The sequence below is a fragment of the Amborella trichopoda genome, chromosome 12 (genome assembly GCF_054954075.1).
Source record: "Amborella trichopoda isolate Santa Cruz 75 chromosome 12, AtrichopodaSantaCruz75HAP2 v2.0, whole genome shotgun sequence".
Classification (NCBI taxonomy): Eukaryota; Viridiplantae; Streptophyta; class Magnoliopsida; order Amborellales; family Amborellaceae; genus Amborella; species Amborella trichopoda.
Genome location: NC_142347.1, coordinates 48406359 through 48428269, shown reverse-complemented (window position 1 = coordinate 48428269; position 21911 = coordinate 48406359). Strand labels below are relative to the sequence as shown.

At 37.9% G+C, this 21911-nt stretch overlaps 2 protein-coding genes across 3 annotated transcripts; one reads left to right on the top strand and one right to left on the bottom strand.

Annotated features, from left to right (window-relative positions):
* The first annotated feature begins 1846 nt into the window (after positions 1-1846).
* PUR4 (purine biosynthesis 4) lies at positions 1847-8022 on the top strand. The gene is made up of 3 exons (XM_088853042.1): positions 1847-2231; positions 2456-2541; positions 3513-8022. The coding sequence occupies exons 2-3, from the start codon at positions 2500-2502 to the stop codon at positions 7707-7709; spliced, it is 4239 nt and encodes a 1412-aa protein (XP_088709168.1). The 5' UTR covers positions 1847-2231; positions 2456-2499; the 3' UTR covers positions 7710-8022.
* Positions 8023-10320: 2298 nt separating this feature from the next.
* On the bottom strand, positions 10321-17037 carry CSLD1 (cellulose synthase-like D1). Of its 2 annotated transcripts, XM_020668064.2 has the most exons (5): positions 16738-17037; positions 14629-15902; positions 12530-13337; positions 10528-12288; positions 10321-10407 (listed from the first exon to the last, which is right to left on the bottom strand). In XM_020668064.2, exons 2-4 carry the CDS (start codon positions 15243-15245, stop codon positions 10543-10545), a joined length of 3171 nt encoding a protein of 1056 aa, XP_020523723.1. In that variant the 5' UTR covers positions 15246-15902; positions 16738-17037; the 3' UTR covers positions 10321-10407; positions 10528-10542. The 2 variants fall into 2 exon arrangements, with proteins under 2 accessions (XP_020523723.1, XP_006845742.1); XM_006845679.3 differs by having other exon boundaries at positions 10321-12288.
* Positions 17038-21911: the final 4874 nt, after the last annotated feature.

The window sequence follows — 21911 nt, the reverse complement described above, 5'->3', positions numbered from 1 at the left end:
CAATATCCTATCCTCGACCTTGATTGCAAATCTAACAGTCAATGATGACGGTGACTTTTTTTGTACACTTTTTTTATATTTTATTTAGGAGTTGTCTATAAATATATCATTTATCTTTTGTACATGGAGATCACAATCATTCCCATTTATTTGACGTTAAATTTGATGACTCATTCCCACTTATTAGGTATGTTAAGTTAGATGGCATGGGGTGAGTTACTAAGTCCAAATATATATTTTTTAACTTTGCGTCTATTCAATAATACTATTACAACTACCTATTTTGAAATTTAAGGGACAAGAATGATTGTGATCTCCATATACAAAAGATAAATGATATATTTGTAGATAATACATTTTATTTATAATAAATTATAAAAAAATTATACCTTAATTATTTGATTATTGAAAAAAACCTCAAACCTTCTTAAACGTCATCCATACCCATTTTCTGAAATTTTTATGTTTTTTGACCAAAATAACCTTCATGGTAGTATTGAAACCATGAATACATTACAATAAACTCACTACCATGATGATCATAGGCGGTATAATATTTTGAGACATCACGGCCCTTAAACAACCGTAATGGTCCTTAAAAGGCATCACAACACTAAAAAAGGTGTGATGGTTGTTAAGGCATCATGACATTTAGTCGTGATGCTTACGTAACAATAAAGCAATTAAATTAAAATCATGATAGTCCAATAAACCATTACGGTTCTTTAAGTGCTGTGATGCTTCAAAACTGTATTTGATTTACAACCTGCTATGACTCTCACGGTTTTCAATATGCCGTGATGGCTCCATGATTCTAAGACTATCGTGAAGGTTATTTTTGTTTACTTACCCAAAAAAGAGGTATGGACGGTTTTTGGGAGGTTTGGAGTTTATTTCCAATAATCAAATAATCAAGATATTTTTTTTTATAAATTTATTTATTCGATAAAAATCTTTTGTATTTTTTTAATAAAGATAGTGGTAAGTCAGAAAGAAAGCATAAAATTAATACCTCTTTTGTATGTAAACGATTAGTACAAGTCATTGTTACCTTGGATGAGGTTTTTATAGGGCTTAGGCTTTATGAAAATAAAATAAAGCATCACTTCAAATTTTCATCCGAAAAGCATTTTCGCCGACATAAATTTTCATGATGACTCTAAAATAAATTTTCAACGTCAAGAATAAAATTCAAAGCTCAAAAAATAATAAAGATCTTGTAAATCTATTAACACTTGTTTTTAGGGTGAAATATACAATCTAGATCATTTATTATAATATACACTATTTTTAGAGTTTGAAATCCTATATTATTTTTTATAACCATAATGTTCATACTATAATGATTGATGTAAAGGTTTTATAATGCTTAAATTACAACTTCTATAGGTTAGGAGGTGAAGCTTTACTTGTTTTGATAGGCTATAGCCCTACCAAATAATTTTTCATGAAAGAATTAGGCTTGGGTCAAAATGATAGAGGCTAAGGTTTCATGTTAAGCTCGGGTCAAGATGGTACAGGCTGGGTTTTCATAGCACAACGTTTCTTTTTCCATTCCTATGTTGCCTTATCAAAAAAAATAAAAAACCATTTTTCATGATAGCACAACGTTTCTTTTTCCATTCCTATGTTGCCTTATCAAAAAAAATAAAAAACCATTTTTCATGAAGGTAAAATGGACACGCAAATTCGAACTATTTTCGCGCTCCGAAACCTTACAAAATATTTATTTTTATTTTTATTCTGCGCAGCGCGTAACTCAAGCCGAACTCCGGACCTAAGATTTATCTCTTGACCCTGGTCACGAACCTACTGGTGTTTTATATACAGAAGAAAGATAATTTTTACAGTCCCAAAAGCATTTGGGTGAGAACTTATAAAAACACTTTTACTTTTTCTAAAATTTGCGGGAAGGTTTATGGTTTGTTCATGATACTATACTTAGAGCGTTGCTCTTCAAGTGAGAACCCTAACCCTTTCATGAGAGACAAATAAAGACAGGAAAATCTCTAACACAAATACTCTCTCTCTTGCAAAGTGATCAGGTTGCTTGTTTTTGTTTTCAGAAGAAGCGGTAGGGAACCAGGGCACAAAGGGTTTCAGTCAGTAGTTACGATCAACTCTTGATCTTTGACTTTCTTCTGCATTTGCTCTGTTCCTTATTTTTAGGAATTTTTTAGAGCGGTTTCTCGTCTTTATATCCATTTCAGAAACGAGGTTTCAGTCATTAGGTACCATCAACTCTTGATCTTTGTTTTGTTGTCATTTTTTCAGAGCAGTGGGTTCTTAAAATTGATGTTTTGGGTTTTATTTTTCATAGAATTTAGTTTGTGAATTTAGGTATGTAGGATCTATATGGTTTGAGCTTTCCCTTTGATATGTTGAAAAATCCATGTTCTTAAAATCACATGGTTTTGTATTTTCATTTGAAGTTAACGTGGCATCTGTTACTCAGGTATTGTTTTACTCTGCGGCTTTGCCTCTTGTTCGGGAAGCTAAATGGCTGCATGTAAAGGAACTTCCCTGGCTCTAACCTGGCAGGTATGTTTTCCTTTCCTTATAAATTTGCAGAGGTTAAGTTTTCTCTTCAATTCTGTAAGTTTTTGCTCGAATATAGATTATTATTATTAACAATTTTAACCTTTAATATATGGGAGAAGAAAGTACAACCGACTGAGAAACATAGGCTATCCACAAGGCGGAAGGTCCATGTAAACGAAAACCCCTTTAAAGGAAAGGTGGTGAAAAACACAGAGAATCAAAAAGCCATCTTCTTAAGACTTACATCGATGTAGAATCAAAGCAATGGCCAAAAAAGAAGCCGATCCAAAATATAGATTATTATTTTTTATTCATATAGAACCAAGAACATAGATTCTGTTGTCTCATGTAGACCACTTCAAAAAATTCTTATTTTTCTTTGTTTTCTTTTTCTTTTTCTTTTTGACTCCAGTCCTTCATGGCACTTTTAAAGTTGAGTTTCCTACCTACTAAGGGAAAATGTTAGGTTCTGCATATCCATTGTTATGTAAGCTTATGGGCTAAAAGTTATGGGACTTGGGCCTTTTAGCTGGAGAGAAAATTCCATACAAATAAGAAAATCTCTTGCCTTTTTTGCTGCATGGATACTCTTTTATGCATTAGTCTAATACTTCTTTGGTTTTGCGTTTAAATCTTTTTGATAATGATGCTTGATGTCTGAATTTCTTTGCCATGATATTTTGTGTGCATCTTTGGCATTAAAGTTTTAAATATTTTTGCTTTCATGTGACTTTTTTTTTTGGGGGCATTAGTATTGTGGTAATGATTATAGGTTGTTATGTTACTTTTTACCCCCCTTCCCTTTCCTATCTTCCATGTCTTTGTTTTTGTGGTTGAAAGACTAGCTTGTCCTTGTCAGTAAAAAGTCATTTTCTCTAATGCTTTCATCTAATTCAATGGCACTGTGTTTGTTAGATCCATTTTCTTTTAATGCGGGCTACCTAAACTTTTATGTGTTTCATATGTTGCAGCAAAACAGGACATTCTGGCCTTTTGCTAGAGGTTCTAGCAAGCAAAGGCGCTATATAGTCTATCAAAGAGACCTCAATCTTCCTTCACTGGGCTTTCTTAGTCAAAGAATTGGATCACAAATTATAGGGTCACGAAAAACCGGGGCTATGCTGTCGGAAAGTAAACAAGGGCTTATACGTGAAGAAAACATGGCTATGAAAAATTCAGGCGAAGTAATACATTTTTATCGTCTACCTTATCTTAGAGAGAGTGCAGCTGAAGAGTTTCTCCAAAGAGTCCAGATGAAGGTCTCAAATCAAATTGTTGGTTTGGAGACTGAGCAATGCTTCAATGTGGGGTTAAGCTCTCCCCTATCAGATGACAAGCTTGACATTCTCAAGTGGCTTCTTCAAGAGACTTATGAGCCTGAAAATTTGAAAAATGAGAGTTTTCTTGGTGGAAATAGAGAAGGGACATCCACTGTGTTGATTGAAGTAGGGCCTCGTCTTTCTTTCACAACTGCTTGGTCTGCGAATGCTGTCTCTGTTTGTAAATCGTGTTCTTTGACTGAAGTGAATAGGATTGAGAGGTCAAGAAGGTACTTGCTTTATCTCAAAGAAGGCAGTGTTCTATTACCTGAAAGCCAAATTCAAGATTTTCTTGCAATGGTGCATGATAAGATGACTGAATGTGTATATTCCACCAAACTGACATCATTTAAGACAGCTATGGTGCCTGATTCTGTCACTCAAGTGCCAGTTATTGAGAAAGGAAGGGCAGCACTAGAAGAGATAAACAAGAAGATGGGGCTTGCGTTCGATGAGTATGACCTTCAGTATTACTTAGGGCTTTTTAAGGATGATCTCAAGAGAAACCCAACCATTGTGGAGCTCTTTGATATTGCACAGTCTAACAGTGAGCATAGCAGGCACTGGTTTTTCAATGGGCAGTTAGTTATTGATGGGCAACGTATGAGCCAAACCCTTTTTCAGATTGTGAAGAGCCCATTGAAGGCAAATCCAAGCAATTCAGTTATTGGTTTCAAGGACAATTCCAGCGCAATCAAGGGATTCTCAGTGAACCCACTGCTTCCTATTTCATCTGGTGTTATCTCTCAGTTGAGTTTATCTGATCGCACATTTGATATTCTATTTACAGCTGAGACGCACAATTTTCCCTGTGCGGTGGCTCCATACCCTGGTGCTGAAACTGGAGCAGGGGGTCGAATTCGTGACACCCATGCAACAGGAAGAGGCTCCTTTGTTGTTGCCTCCACTGCTGGTTATTGTGTTGGAAACCTTCGAATGGAAGGTTCTTATGCCCCATGGGAGGATCCATCCTTCATATACCCTTCAAACTTGGCTTCCCCTCTTCAGATTTTGATTGATGCAAGCAATGGGGCTTCAGATTATGGCAACAAGTTCGGGGAGCCTCTCATCCAAGGTTATACGAGAACTTTTGGTATGAGGTTACCTAGCGGTGAAAGGCGAGAGTGGCTTAAGCCTATAATGTTTAGTGGGGGAATTGGACAAATAGACCATGAACTTATATCTAAGGGAGAGCCAGAGATTGGTATGTTGGTTGTGAAAATTGGGGGCCCAGCTTATCGTATTGGAATGGGTGGTGGAGCTGCCTCTAGTATGGTCAGTGGACAAAATGATGCAGAGCTCGACTTCAATGCAGTTCAGCGTGGAGATGCAGAAATGGCACAGAAGTTATATCGTGTTGTTCGTGCTTGCATTGAAATGGGTGAGAAGAACCCCATTGTGAGCATCCATGATCAAGGGGCTGGAGGCAATTGCAATGTTGTGAAAGAAATAATTTTCCCAAAGGGGGCTGAAATCGATATTCGATCCATTGTGGTTGGGGATGAGACAATGTCGGTTTTGGAGATATGGGGTGCTGAATACCAAGAACAAGATGCTTTGCTTGTGAAGCCTGAGAGCAAGGATTTGTTGCTTTCGATATGTGTGAGAGAGAAGGTCTCTATGGCTGTTATAGGGTCCATCAGCGGTGATGGTAGGGTTGTATTGATGGACAGTCGAGCTATTAAAGAGTGCCAATCTAAGGGGCTTCCTCCTCCTCCCCCTGCTGTGGACTTAGACCTCGAAAAGGTCCTCGGAGACATGCCCCAAAAGACCTTTGAATTCAAGCGAGCATTCAATGCAAGAGAGCCTCTCGATATAGCCCCTGGCATTACATTGTTGGACTGTTTGAAAAGAGTTCTTAGACTTCCTTCAGTTTGTTCAAAGCGATTCCTGACCACCAAGGTTGATAGATGTGTGACTGGTCTTGTGGTTCAACAGCAAACTGTCGGGCCTTTGCAACTTCCTCTTGCCGATGTTGCAGTGATTGCTCAAACTTATGCAGGTCTCACTGGTGGTGCTTGTGCTATAGGAGAGCAACCAATAAAAGGGTTATTGAACCCAAAAGCAATGGCTAGGCTAGCCATGGGGGAAGCCTTGACAAATCTTGTTTGGGCTAAAGTAACTTCTCTTGGTGATGTAAAGGCTAGTGGGAACTGGATGTATGCTGCTAAGCTTGACGGTGAAGGAGCAGCCATGTATGATGCAGCTATGGCTCTCTCAGAGTCAATGATTGAGTTGGGTATAGCCATTGATGGGGGAAAAGACAGCCTTTCAATGGCCGCACAGGCATCTGGTGAGACTGTTAAGGCCCCTGGAAATCTTGTTATTAGTGTTTATGTGACTTGCCCTGATATAACCAAAACTGTGACCCCGGATTTGAAACTCGGGGACGATGGTTTATTGCTTCATATCGATTTGGCGGAAGGGAGAAGAAGGTTGGGTGGGTCTGCCCTTGCCCAAACCTTTGATCAGATAGGTGATGAATGCCCTGATCTTGAAGACATTTCCCATCTCAAGAGAACTTTTGAGACTGTTCAGTCACTAATCGAAGAGGGCTTGATCTCAGCTGGTCATGACATTACTGATGGGGGCCTAATTGTGTGCCTTCTTGAGATGGCATTTGCAGGTAATTGTGGGTTACATGTCGAGCTTGACACAAGGGATGGAGACCATTTTCGAGCTCTCTTCGCGGAAGAATTGGGTCTTGTTCTCGAGGTCAGCAAAGCAAATGTCGGTCTGGTTATGGAGAAACTCGATGCTTCAGGTGTGTCAGCTCAGCTCATTGGACATGTTACCTCCTCGCCATTGATAGAGCTACTGGTTGATGGGGTGCCCCAATTGAAGGAAAAGACCTCATTTTTAAGGGACTTTTGGGAAGATACAAGTTTTGAGCTTGAGATGTTCCAAAGTTTGGCTTCTTGTGTGCAATCAGAGCGGGATTTACTCAAGAGTAGGCATGCACCCACTTGGGGATTACCATTCACTCCAAGATTCACTGAAGAAAAGCTTATGAAAATGGGTTCAAAGCCAAAAGTTGCCATTATTCGTGAAGAAGGGAGTAATGGGGATAGAGAGATGTCCGCCGCCTTTTATGCAGCTGGTTTTGAGCCATGGGATGTGGCTATGACTGACTTGCTTAATGATCGGGTTTCTCTCAAAGATTATCGTGGTTTAGCCTTTGTGGGTGGGTTCAGCTATGCTGATGTTTTGGATTCAGCAAAGGGTTGGTCAGCTTCAATTCGATTCAATTCTTCTCTCTTAAGTCAGTTTCAAGAGTTTTATGATAGGCCAGATACTTTCAGTCTTGGTGTATGCAATGGGTGCCAACTCATGGCTCTGTTGGGTTGGGTCCCAGGACCCCAAGTGGGTTCAAGTGGCCTTGAGCCATGTGGTGATGTGACCCAACCAAGGTTCATACACAACGAGTCGGGTCGGTTTGAGTGTCGATTTGCTAGTGTTACAATCCATGATTCCCCCTCCGTTATGCTCCAGGGCATGCAAGGGAGCACGCTTGGAGTATGGTCGGCACATGGAGAGGGGAGAGCCTTCTTTCCAAGTGATGGGGTTTTAGAGAGAGTTTTGGGTTCAGGGCTAGCACCTGTTAGATATTGTGATGATGATGGTAAAGTAACTGAGGTGTATCCTCATAATCCCAATGGGTCACCATTAGGGATCGCTGCTCTGTGTTCACCAGATGGGAGGCATCTAGCTATGATGCCGCATCCCGAGCGTTGCTTCCTCATGTGGCAGTTCCCGTGGTACCCAAAAGATTGGGGGTTTGATAGGAAGGGACCCAGCCCTTGGTTGAGGATGTTTCAGAATGCGCGAGAATGGTGTGATTCTTCTTAGTTCAGGTTTTCAATTTATCATGTGACATGGTGTCACAGGTAATCTCTCTCTCTCTCTCTCTCTCTCTCTCTCTCTCTCTCTCTCTCTCTCTCTCTCTACAGTTTTCTGGCTATGCTGTCCACTCTAATGAATTTGGACTTTAGATGCGCTTGTCAGCTTTATACAATCTGTTTATTCTGCCATTATTTTTCACAGGAACAATGAAGTTCCATTTTCTGAACACTATATTCACTTATTTATGCGTTCCTCAGATATTTTGTATTTTTGAATGTTTTGTAAAAGCTTATGAGAGGGATCACGATATCCTTTACTAGGTTTTCAGTGCCAATGCCATGGCTTCATTACTTGTTTGTTTACATTACTACAAAAGCATTATCCTCCAATTCAGAGGAATAAGTAGAGCATAATGGGAAGCTAATAGATTTTATACTCCCATGGGAGCACATATTACTTTCACTCCTTTGGCTAAAATCCTACCCCAAGTTTGGGGTGCAAAGTCCTAAACCTATCAACCAATCTGACAAGAAAAAGAAAAATGACATAAGCACTTTATATGTGCCTAAAAAAGTAACATCCTAAGATTGAACAGAGCTTCCAGTTTTTGGATTGTCAGATTTAAGTGTTTATGAACTCAAAATCAATATTTTTTATGTTTTAAAATATTCATTTGGTGACTCTAAAGTGGATCCAAAATTTTCAAATAAAAAGTCGTCCTAATTAGTTGTTTTACCCAGGGGAGGAAGTATATAGTTTGCTTCTGCAGAAGTACAGGATACGGTATACATGCTCAAACATGAAATTGTTTGTCAAAATTTCAGCAACATAAGTTTTTGAAACAGAGGAAATCTAACATTCTAAAGCCTAAATTTATATTTTGCCTATTATGATACTCGATTTCAATAAATTATGGATCAGATTTCAAAGGCGAAATATTGGCGCAACTTAGATATTCTGAATTTTTGTTCCTAAAACAAAAATGAAATAATGATTTGCTCAAATGCTTCTATTAAACATTGACTTGACAGAACTACCATATTTTCTCCTTGGTTATCCCACAAATATGGTTTGGGAAATTATAGCATAAGATTGTTTCCTTTTGGTATTGTATAATTTGTATCCTTTCTTTACTATAGGCAAATGGTCTTATGGTATACAATCCCATATAATTTATACTGCACCTATATTTATTTTCTAGTCTTCCATGTTCTTGCTAGCTGTTACACAAAGAGAAAAAGAGTAAAAAAGAAGGGATAAGAGTTATTGCCATGTTGATCTGTTTGCCTCTTCTTTTTTGGGGTTAATGGATTGCCGCAGTATTTTTTGTGCGGTTAGTGACTTCTTTTTGTGAATTTCTCCACGGTGTTTTTTTTGCTGCAACTCCCAAATAGAGAGGTGGGTTAATTACAAGTATAATAAATTGTTGGGTAATGTATTAAGATTTAATGGTGCCCCCGTGACAAATCTAGTGAAGCCTTTGTAGGGTGGTGACTTCCTTTGTGAGATTATAGTTTATTGTATGGTTTTTAATTTTCAAGAATCAAAGTTTTTTTTTGTTTTTTGCAACTCCGAATAGTGGGGTATAATCTTATAATGTTCTTGTGGTTTTGCTCAGGTCCATGTGTGAAGACAACAGATTTCAATACACTATTAAACATCAGTTTTCAACTTTTCCCCTTTTATTTTTATCTTTTTATAGCAAAAAAAATTCTCTTATTTCAATAAGGTTATATTTATTTGGAAATGTAACTTTATTAGTCACTAGTGATGTTAATAACTAATAACTATTTATTTATCTTTCATGAAAATTGTTGGTAACTATAGAAAATGAATTGAGGCGTTGCTGTGCACAGAATATTTTCGCATATTGTCTTGCCTTTGGTTTAGTTGATAAACAAACATTGGTTGCTTGGTACTAATAGACATGGAGATCACTAACGAGAGAGAGAGAGAGGGTTATTTAGAGATAAATAAATAGTGTGCTATGGACACCTATATAAATGTCAGTATCGACAAGTATTGAAGGTGCCTGAAAAGCCATAGCCATATACGGCTAGACACGTCTTTCTGATTATTGGGTTTGTATAGAACCTAGGTTCTAACAATGGAGCCTACCTTCAAATGGTGTCAAGAAATGTGGTTTCAATACTAGAAATCTTTTTGATAGCCTTAAAATATATTCTCATCTTTATTTATAAAGTTTAAAGCTTCAAAAATAGTTTAGATCAACAAATCCATGAAAACTTGAAAATTTTGAAAATTGATGGTCCAAAAATTCGTTACAAAATACCCTATTTCCAAAACTTGAAATTCATTTTTTTCTTATGTCCATGTATCTTGATATCGAGACAATGGATTTGAGGATACTTGGGCATCAAAACCATCTCTTTTAGTAAAAATTTTTAGGTAGGTTCTAATTTGATTGTTTAGAGCCTCGGCTCTAAAAAAACTTTTCCCAAATAGACTAAACGGCAAGAGTTTAAATCTTATAATAAGCCCTTTTATGCTATTCTAATATTTCTAATAAACTAAAGGTGTCATGTGGACACATATTGACACGACACACAAGGCTAAAGCATGAGATAAACTACAAATCTAGATATAATCCGAATTCTGATGTAAATAAAGAAGTAAAAGTATTGACATACCAAAACAAATAACAAGAATTGTCCGAGCTCCAAAAGCTTCCTCTTTTACAGCTCTAAAAATAAATAAATGAACAAATGTTAATATCTGACAAAAAATATGATATCCTGCAAGGGCCCCACTAACTCAACCCAAAAAAAATAAATAAATAAATAAATAGCATACAAAAAAAGACCTGTTTAAAGCAAAGCTATGAGAGGTGCACGTTCCCGCCAGATACTCCAGGGGCATCCTTTGGCGGGCTGATGGAAATCCATAACAATGAAATGGTAATGGCAATGAGCCCCGACCAGACATACACAATTGTCGGCGTCCTGCCCCTCCTTCCCATCAATCCCTTCGCAAAAGGATACATATGAGCAAGCACCCAGAAGCTGAAAAAAACGCCCCCTAAGAGCTTACTCCACTGCGGGATCTCACTGTAAAGTGTCCGAGAAAACCCGACAGCCACCGCCACCAAATTCACCATCATAATGGTGATGGGTGGGATCATCAGGCTTGTCCATTTCACTACGTAGAGGTCGGCAAAGGCATCGTCCTCGTCCTCTGCGGTGGACTTGGAGGTGAGAGTGAAAGAGATCTCGATTCCAGCTATCACCTTGAGCAAGCCTTGGATCACCGCTGCTAAGTGTGCACTAGTCCCCCCAATGAGCCAGAATTGCTCGTTCCTCCACCACTCCTCGAGCCCGATCCCTGACCACTTCACTTCGAGTATGGCAAGCAACGAGAGAGTCACTGTGATTATTAAAAGATAGACCAGAAAAGTGATATTGAGAGTTTGGACAATGAAGTGACCGGAGAAGAGAGAGAGGGCTGGAAGGAAGCAGTAAACGATGAGAAAGATCGAGGTGAAGGGGTAGATGCCCACGTTCATGTAGGCAATGCGCTGCAGGAACTTCATACGTGTGGTGGCAAGTAATGCATTGTTCCGAGAGAAGAAGATCTCGACAGAGCCAGTAGCCCACCGTAGAACCTGGTGCAAACGGTCTGTGAGGTTGATGGGTGCAGTCCCCCGAAATGCATCGCGCTTTGTGATACAATAAACTGAGCGCCACCCTCTATTGTGCATCCTGTATCCCGTGACAACATCCTCTGTGACTGAGCCATAAATCCAGCCAATGCGCCCGCCCCACTCGGTCTTGTCCTCATACCAACATGAGATGACCGTGACGGCCTCAGCCACAGTGGGAGCATCAAGAGGCTCTCGTGGGACCAAGAGAGCACCGGGGGGGCGCCCGTTCTTGACTGCTGGGTGGTCGGCAAGTGGTCGAGCTTGGAACTCGGCCACTGGGATTGACTCGGATAACATAGCCGAGTTCCCAAATTTTTTTGGGTCCACAAGATCATCGCTACCTGCGGTAAGAGGCTGGGTCTCAGACTCCCCCTCTGGTGCTGGCGTCATCAGGGCCCTCGACCTCCCCTTCTCCTTGTGGTGGCCAAAGAGGCCCATGTAATCTGATGCTCGAGGTGGGTTGAAGCCATAAAGTGCATAGCGTCGAAAGAGGCAGCCAGTGCCCACATAGACAGGCCCCTGAAGGCCGTCTAGTGCACGCATGTTACCATCAAAAAAGACAGTGTTATGGTTTGCATAGCGGTCTGAGGGGTCGATGCCCTCGAAGCGCTGGGGGAATTGGATATAGCATATTCGATCGCCTCCCCGATCCATCATGAAGCACATGCCCTCTCGGAGGGCAAGGCAATTGTAAATATAGTGGTCACAGTCGAGGTTGAGGATAAAAGGGCCATTGGAGAGGATGGCAGAGGCTCGCACCAAGGCATTCATGGCACCGGCCTTCTTGTTGTGGTCGTAGCCAGGGCGTTTCTCTCGAGAGACATAAGCAAACATGGGGAGGCGCACATCAACATCTGTAAAGTCAAGAGCGTTCTCATCCGGATGGCCATGGACCGGGTCGCAGCGTGGGACCTTCAGCATCACCTGTGCATGGATGGGAGCACAGTTAGCAGCATTGTGCATGTGGCACCGGAATCGGCACCCTCACTATGTAGTTGCACGCACCGACTCTCTCTCTCTCTCTCTTTCTCTGCATGCAAATCTCTCTTTCTATTCTGTGTGTGCAATCACTACTCTATGTGTACGCTCGTACCCAACTTTGCATGGGCGGTGCACGAGCAACACCATCGATCTCTCTCTCTCTCTCTCTTGCATGAGTCTTTACCTGAAGGATTCCAGCATGGTCTCCCCGAGAGTGGTCCGGAGCTGGCACCGCCCATGTCCCAGGCCAATGCGTCCCGTCCGCCATCCACATGGCCTTCACCACCTTCACCCCCTCCAGCCCCCCTTCCCCACCTGCCTCCCTTGCTTCCCTTGCTGCCTTCACTTCCTCTCTCGCATTATACGCATCCGACCTGCGCCTAATAGCATCAGGCAAACCATTAATCCTGACCTTAAACTCATCATACTCCCTCTTCACCCTCCTCCTATCTCTCACAAAGTCTGGTTTCATCTTATTCTTTGTAGGATCCCCCTTCACTGAAAAATAACTATCAGGGTTTCTCGGCTCAATCCCATGCTTTCGACAAAAAGGAACCCACATTTCAGCAAAGGCTGCTGCTTCAGCCATGGCCTCGAATGTTAGGAGAGCAGCCCCATCATCAGATATATAGCATGAGAGCTTCTCGACCGGGAAGTCAACAGCTAGGATTGAAAGGATCGTATTGGCAGTAACAAGCGGGGGCTCCTTCTCAGGGTCAGCTGTGGAGACAAAGACATCAATGCCTGGGAGGTCAGACCGACCCATGGGGTTGGAGGGAGAGGGTTGCTCGAATTTGTCGCGAAGGGCAGTGAGATCAGTGGCTCGGTTGATGGGGTTGAGCTTGGGGAGTTGGTCTAGGATCCACGAAAAGGCGAACCAAAGCTCACACACAACTGACATGCCCCATAGCCACATGGCATCCTCATTCGGGTTCTGGACTCGCCATATCAGGAAAAAGAACAGCACCACCAGCCTCACAAATATGAGCAACCTGCGCAGTTCTCACCATGGTTTCAACGAGCATCGTATCATATTTCCTTTATCTCCTTTAATTATACTGATTTATTTGTTTATTAATGTTGAGATTGTTAGAACTTAGATGTAAATTTTTAGGAAAAGTATGCCATAATCCACTGATATGAAACCAAGAAATGCATGAGGTGATTGCCAGCGAATTAAAATATGGATGGTTATGGAAAGGAGTGGGAAACACCAGAACATGACATTGGAATGGTGGATCCCAATGTTTCATCCGGTGTCACGGGACTCAGAGAAGTCAACTCGGCCGAGTAACTTGGCCTTGTCCTAGTGGTGAGGCGAGTTCCTGGAGGTGAGTTCCTGGCAAGTTAGGTGCCCAACTTGCCAGGCCCAAATAACTCCTAAAAAAATATGAAAAAATTAGAAAACACTAGTTTATTGGTTAGAAATACTTCTTAGAAGATTCTACTAGTTTTTAAGATTACGCACCAAAAACAAGAAGAAAAATATCATTTGGAAATTTGTATATATATGTTTTTGAAATATTTATGGTACAAATCAAAATTTTCAGTAATTCATCTTTTACAACCCTTTTTCATCTTATCTAGTCTCCTAATGATTTCTATTGAAATTCTTAATTTTATCTGATATTTAAAGATTTGTAAGAAATTTGTATCTTTTCTTAACCTTTTTTTTCCCTTTTATTGGGTATACATAACACGGCCGAGTTACTCACGTCGGCCAAGGGCTGAGTACATCTGTCCAGCCGATCTTCTGAAAACTGGTTTCATCATTAGTCCATTTTATTGGATGATGATGACCTCAATGGATTCTGGTTTCATACGTTGCCACTGGATATGATAGTATACTTGCGCAATTATTCCACCCTTCAAATCATTTTTGGGCATTTACTAATTCTCTCTAATTATGGTGCCAGTCTAGTGCAAACAAACATGCTCTTTTTTTTATATATATTTTTTTCCCTTCAAACTTTTGCTAGAGAGATAATACATGAACAAACAATCTTGGTGGAGGTTTACACAATGTAGTATCAGTAAACCCCATTTAACTACTAAATCCAAAACAAACTTCATGCAAGCTAAACACCTTGGTGATGGTTTTAACACCTCAAACAAACAAGTAATAAACCACGATACAAAAACAGTCATAACAGTTTCTTCCTCAATGACACTGGATATTTAAGAGCCCAAAAAGTTTAAATTATCACACTCTTTGGAAAAATATAGAGAAGTCCTCCACATTGAACCGCAATCAAACCAAAAACAACGAATGTTTGAGCGTACCGGTAAGGGCTAAGCACTGCAGCCGGGATCTGGACCTTTCGAGTCAAAGGTTTCCATGGCTTGTCCATAAAATCAGCCATGCTAACTCCCATCACACCATCACCGTCTCCATAGCCATCATCCTGAGGCCAGTATGCATTGCCATACCCATATGTCCCCTTTGTCTCAAACAACCATCTATTATGATCAAAATCCCCTGTTTGACTCCGCAATAGCATAGACTTACTCGACTTCATAACCGACATCCTCCGATCCATTTTCGGGTTTATCCCATTTCCGGTGCCACCAGTCCCACCATTGTTGTAAGCCTCCTCTTCTCCCCTATCCTTTCTCATTACTCTTTTTGGGTCTACTGGGTACATTGAATTGGAAACATATTGTTGCTGTTCCCCTGGTTTCGCGGAAGCATCAGTTGTCATGGGCTGGTTATCTGGAGTAGGAGGCATGTGGACTGTGTAGTTTATATAGTCATTGGAAGTGAACTCACCCGACATGTCTAAGTCATCATCTCTTGAGAGGCTAACGATGCGACCACTCGACGTGCGCCTCGCGAATTTAACAGTGGGTGGGGGCCTTGAGGCAGAGTTCTTTGAAGGGTTGTGACTTAGAGAATCCATGGTAAAATATGGAGTTCTTTTTGTTTGTATGGGAACTGTGGGGAGAGAATGATAATTTGTTAGGACATGCAAATATAGGGCTTGAAAGATAGTCAGGGATTTTAGCTTCTTGATTTAGGCTTAATTGGGAAAATAAAAGGTTACGTTTTCTGTAAATCTATGTAGCCCCTTTTTCTTTGTTCTTCCCACTTGGTTTCTTTATTTGGAGGAATATAAGGGCCAGTTTTTCTCTATGTCCTTTTCCTCCTTTTTCCTACTGTTCTTCTCACTTCAGTGAATTCAGATTGGAGATGAGAAACGGCTTGAGGTCAAAGAAATCTAAGGATTAAGAATAGCTATAAGATTTTTAGGTTGAACCGAAAGGAGTTCTCTTGGTTTTGTGTTTCTCTTCCTTTCTAGGTTCTCTCTTTCTAAGTTCTATGAGGCTGAGCCCGGGATTTCAAAAAGAACAAGTATTCTGTTTTTCTGTGTTTTCCCTTTCCCTTTTTTCATTTTGGTTTTTGATGCACTATAGTTTTAGAAACAAAAAAGCTGTTATAATATAGGTCCAAGTTTCAAGGGTTGGGCCTCTTGGTGTAGGAGAGTGGATTCTTTTCACTTAGTCTCAATGTACAAACCAAACTGCACATTGATGGTTTCGCACTGCAAGGCATAGAACTGCAACAAAAAGAAAATAGAAGAATGTCACTTATGCAGAAGAGGGAAAAAAAAAAGGAAAAGAAGAGAAGATTAACTTAAATATATTCACCAGATTGCTAATTAAAAAACATAAATATTCCTCAATTTTTTCGCAATGAAGGTATGGAAAACATCTAAGCTTCAAATAATTGGAGATGTGGAAACAGCAATCTTCAATTTATTAATTGGAAAATTTTCATAATTTTTTCAATATGAAGATGTGGAAACAACTAAACTTCGAACAAAACTGATTTTTCTCTTTCAATCTTATTCATGCATATGACCGATAAAATAGCATTTTACTCAATTAGAAAAGACAGCTAGAAAAACACACAAATGCAGAGTTTTAAACATGAAATCTTGCTCAACACTGAAAGTGAGGGCATATTCACCATGTAAACCTCCATAACCAGAATGATCTATACAAATACAACCGTCTATCGATTATGACGGTCCCTGGATTTTATAGTGAAGCAGAGAAAACACCAATTTTCCAGCACAAAACAAAACAATTCAGTTACATTATTGATCAACAAAAGAAAACAATTACATTAAATCACATGGCAATTGGCCCAGAAATTTAATTGGGTTCACAAATATAGAGAAAAATCATCAAGTCCCTGACTTTTTTGATGAAGCAAATAAAACGCCAATTTTCTTGAATTACAATTGGGTACCAAAAAATGGAGGAAGAACATTAAATTTTCAGGAATATACATCATTTCTCAAATCTCAATAACCTGGTGAAATCTAATGTGAATCCAACATTCTCAAAACTAAAAAAGAATTAAAAAAAAACCCAAAAGTTGCATACATGTAGATGGAGCCGATCCGAAACGGATTGTGCAGCGCCAGAGATGAATCCTTCAAATTGTAGTCGGGTGTTCTAGAAAGATAATGTGCTATGGAGAGATAGAGAGAGCAGGTGTTTTTGAGAGAGAGAGAGAGAGAGAGGGGGAGAGAATGAGAAAGAGATTCACAACAAAATGTAAAGAGAGGAGAGAAGAGAGAGCAGAGGACAGGAGCAAAGAGAGAGAGAAAGAGGTTCACAGTAAATTGTATGGACAGAAGAGAGAGAGAGAAACGCGGGGAGGAGAGAGAGATTTATTGTGGTTTGGCGGGAAAGGGGGAGGGTTAAAAGAAATGCGAGTCGAACGCCCCCTTTCCCGCACAAAGCGGGGAAGTGGTGTCAGTGTCATGCCCATCTTGCCAAGAGGTTTGTCCTCCCGCCGGACCAAATTATGCATTTAATTCCTCCAGTTAAACTCAATCACTATATCCTAGATTATGGATCCTTCCATCCAAAATCCATGTTTTCGATGGATTTTAGTGGGGGGACGCACATCGACAGATGAGTCCACTAACTCATAAAAACCCCACCCAGAATTTAATTTATCCAAAAAAAAATCGAAATCATGTATGTTCGAGGACAAATGATGTCCTAGTCGAGTTTTAGAGGGTGAGACCCTAAGTGTTGAAAATTTAAAAATCTATTATTTTTATAACCGTGTTTTTCTAAATTAAAAATAAGTATAAATAATAAACCACACTTTATAATGTGCCAAAAAATTAATGCGTGAGAAACAAAAGCAGTCCGATTGTTTGAGATCAGGTCAAGTTGTTGAAGAAATCTGGGTCCACATGAAAACTAATTATCCAGTGATTTTTAAAAAATAAGCATCTTTTTAGATGAGCTGCAAAATATTTCACTAAACGAAAATTGTTTCGTGAGGGCTGGACCGCACTGTATATGCGGTCCAAAAAGTGCAAAGCATCCATCTTAAGGATGGATGCAAGTAGGTGTTCCATTGTTTGGATGTTTTTTTATTAGAATTATTCTTTTTAGTTATAAAAATTTTGTTTTTTCATATTTACCGTCTAAATCTTAAAATCTATCTAAAAAATAGATTTATTAAGGAAGTAAATATACAGGATATTCCAGACAGAGCAATGGTGTTAGGTATTTATTTATTATTCTCTCCTTGGTATTTATTTATTATTATCGGCTTTGCAGGTTACAAGGGTAATTGGAAGCCACGTAGTAAGCATGATTCATGACATAATTGAGGTGTGATATTGAATTTAAAACGAAAGCTTACTTATGGACTGGTTAGCATGCCCGCACATGTATAAATGTGGGTTTGACAATAGATATATTTTTTAAATATTATTTGATCTTAATTTTTAGATAATATATAATCGTTAACATGTAGATCAAGAATATGAATAAATAAATAACTTTTGAAAACAAATAATAATAATTATATTAAAAAAACATTTGAACCGTTAGTTACAATTATTTTTAGATGGAACACCTATTTGCATCCATCTTTAAAAAGAAAATTGTTTCATGCGGATTGGACCACATTTCTACATATGTGGTCCAGATAGTGTAAAGTATCCATTTTAAAGATGGATGTAAGTAGGTGTTCCATCTAAAAACAATGGAAACAAACGGTCCAAATGTTTTCTTACTAGAGTTATATTATTTTTGGTTTTTAAAATTTATTTACTTTTTCATATTCATGATCTCCATGTTAGAGATTACATGCCCTTAAAAATTAAGTCTTAAAATTCATCTAAAAAATAGATTTATTAAGAAGCCTTCATTTCTACATATGTGGGGCTGACCACATGGAAACCACGTCCTCTTTGAAATGGATGCTTTATACCTCTGGACCGTATATTGTACAAATGTTGTCCAGCCCGCATGAAACAATTGTTCCTTACTTATTCCCTATAAATAAAAAAATAAAAAAATAATATATTATTTTATAAAAATAATTATATAAGGTATTATGTATTAAAATTATATCGAAATTGGTTGTTCCAATGCTGAAAAAAAAAAATCTCAAATTAATCATCTAAGTCTCGAGATGTATGTGTATGGAAAAGAATAAAAAAAATACTTTGTCATAAAAATAATACATCCAATAGTGCATTATCTAGATAATCTATTTTTTAAATTTTAAATTGTTTGTACATATGTGCAAAATGCATAGCTTTCAATTTCATATTTAGGGCCATGCCATTGCAAGGCTTTTCGTCATTGAAACTCATCTTTCAACATAATCTTAATCTTAAGGTACGTATAAAGTTTGACACCTTATGTAAACCTCATCTTTTATTTATTGTTTTTAGGTTGTCAAGGTTTTATGTTTCAATTTTGCATGAAATTTATCATAATATGCTTAATTTACCGAAATTTAACATTTCACTTATTTCAACTATTCTAGCTAAGATATTATGGTGGAATTTTTAAAACTTCAATAAAAATGTGTAAAATATTGAATATTATGCATTTTTGACAAATTTCTCATGGTAGTATTGTATTTTCTATTTTTTATTTTTTTTTAAATCATTGCAAATTAAAACTAATATTGATTTATTCATTTCAATAAACATGCAGAAAATGGAATAATGGAATTTTCTCATAATTTATATTCAACTCAACCGGAGTATCTTTGGATATGAAATGGCATCAAATATAAAAATAAGTTAGTACCAAAAAGTGATAATCAAATTTTAAAAAGGAAAAAGTTTTTATGAGGCGCTAGATATTACAAGTAAGTTTGTTGCCATCTTTATTTTTCCATATATCATAGAGTTACGCTAAATTTACACCGTCACACTAAAATAGATTGCGTCTAACATAAGGAATTTACTTCAAATGCAATTGTCACATCATATAAACCACACCCTCATAAAAATTAAAATAGATTGTGTCTAACATAAGGAATTTACTTCAAATGCAATTGTCACGTCATATAAACCACACCCTTATAAAAATTAAAATTGAGGTAAAGTAATTGGAAAAATATCTCCATACTTCCTACTTTTAAGTTTTATATATTGATAAACTCAATATTTCAAAATATACATTGGGTCATAGAAATTCTAAATTTTGTATCTCCTAACCTCTGAGCTGACTTTACTTCTTTTAAACCTTTGTTTTTTTTTGCCCCAAATAAACATAAAAAAAACATCATTTCTAAACACCACACCTAGATTTTACTGACAAATTGAAGAGTGAACCTATGAAAGTTGCGTTTGTGCACCTAGAAGATATGGGTGGAGTCAATTTACTGTGTCATGATTTCAGTGGTGACAAAACTCTGGTTTGGGTCACGTTGGCAAAGTTGCCAAAGGGGAATGTAGCAGCGGTGTAAGCACTTATGATAAATTTAGTGATGTTTGTGAAGAAAATTATGAGATGATTCCATTAATAAGAATTCTGACCCATTTGGAGGGGTTTGTGGTGAGAATTATGATGTGGGTATAGCCATAATAGTTCTGACAAAATTAGAGGGGAATCTGAGATGGGTAACGAGGCTAAGTGCTTCAACAAAATTAGGGGGGTTTGAGAGTGAACTCTAAGATGGGTAGCAATAAAAGGCAATCAGATAAATTTAAGAGGGTTTGTGGTGAAAATTCAGAGATGCATGCCGTGAATAAGAGCTCTAATGCCTTAAGGACAAAATAAAATGAAAGTATAGAGCTTGGAAGGAAGTTTCAAACTGCAGTAAGCTTCCATAACTGGGAATCTGCAGAGCGTTTGATCCCTTTGGCTGATATGGCAAGGCTGAACGATGCTGTATGTATTCCATTGGATTCAATCTGGTTTTTTAGTACAGAGTCAGAGCTTCATGGAATTATTGGTTTGATTAGAACGTTTATTTCAAATGGAGCAAATGATTTCACCAGAGCAGCCTTGAGGCCTTCATTTCTCGCCTCATGTGTCCCAGCTTGGAGGAGCCTCACAATTTCCACTTCTATTCCCCGCTAATGACAAGGAGAGAGAAAGAGATAAATTTAGGGAGCAATAAATCATGAGAGCTTTATAACGAGAGTGTTTTTTTTATACTTGTTAAGGCTAAAAAAATAGTTAAAAATGAATAAAATTAGTTAGGAGGTATATTTTAAATCTTTCAATCTATTAAGATATGAAAGCCAAAAATAAGAGGTACATGGATATTTCCCCTAAAATAATTCCCCTAACCCCAACAAAGAGGTTATTTTCCCAAAATAAAAATTTAAATAACAAAAATGTAAGTGCTCGACAGTTTAGGTGTAGTTGTATAAGGTGTCAACCTTGAACAATCAATCAAAGTAAGGCACACCTCTAGCTCATGCTAAAAGATGCAGTTTCAATTTTGAAAACACTTATGATGGCCTAAAAACCTATTCGTAAACCAATTTGTGAAATTTAAAACTTAAAAAATAATATCGATTGAAAAAAATCTAGGAACAGATGAAAAAGTTGAAAATGGACGATCCAGATAATGTGCTATAAAATACACTTATTTTAGACTTTAAAATCTTTTTTTTTTAATATATATATTCATACATCTCGAAGTCGAAATGATCACTTTTAGGGTTTTTCGACATCAAAACAAACTTTTAGGGTGGATATTTGAGTCACACCTAATTTCTATACTTCAAGGTAGATAAAGTTTTTCCTCATTCAAACACCTCCAATAATCGAGGCTGTTTATAAAAGGGCCATTTATCTTTTGTACATGGAAGTCATTAATCATTTTTACTTATTAGATGTGATGATTCGGAGTGAGCCACAAAATCTGTAAATATTTTGTTTGGAATTTTTTATTTATTCAACGACACCGATACAACTACCTGTTATGAAATTTAAAATACAATATTAATTGTGACCTCCATGTACAAAAGATAAATGGTCTCTTTACACACAATCTCCTAATAATCATAAATGACACCATAAAACCAAAGCAAATTTCTATTTCTTTTTTAAAATTCTCGAAATAAAATTCCCTAAAAGAAAACAAATAAACCTCACAGGTAAAATGAAGCCCAATTTTCTCTAAAATCAAGAATAAAAATTTCCCAAAAATAAATCCAATATTTACCAAAATTTCTCAAAAACCTAAAAAATAAAATAAAATGTCAACGACTCATCTAAATTTCCCCTAAGAATGTTTTAATACCAAATTCCAAAACTTAAGTACTGAATTT

Excerpts from the sequence above, each read along its gene's own strand:
- PUR4 (XM_088853042.1), top strand. The coding sequence starts at position 2,500 with ATGGCTGCATGTAAAGGAACTTCCCTGGCTCTAACCTGGCAG. Across the intron at positions 2,542-3,512 it reads CCCTGGCTCTAACCTGGCAG|CAAAACAGGACATTCTGGCC; the intron begins GTATGTTTTCCT and ends CATATGTTGCAG.
- CSLD1 (XM_006845679.3), bottom strand. The coding sequence starts at position 15,245 with ATGGATTCTCTAAGTCACAACCCTTCAAAGAACTCTGCCTCAAGGCCC. Across the intron at positions 13,338-14,628 it reads GCAGTGCTTAGCCCTTACCG|GTTGCTCATATTTGTGAGGC; the intron begins GTACGCTCAAAC and ends AGAACTGCGCAG. Across the intron at positions 12,289-12,529 it reads ACCATGCTGGAATCCTTCAG|GTGATGCTGAAGGTCCCACG; the intron begins GTAAAGACTCAT and ends ATCCATGCACAG.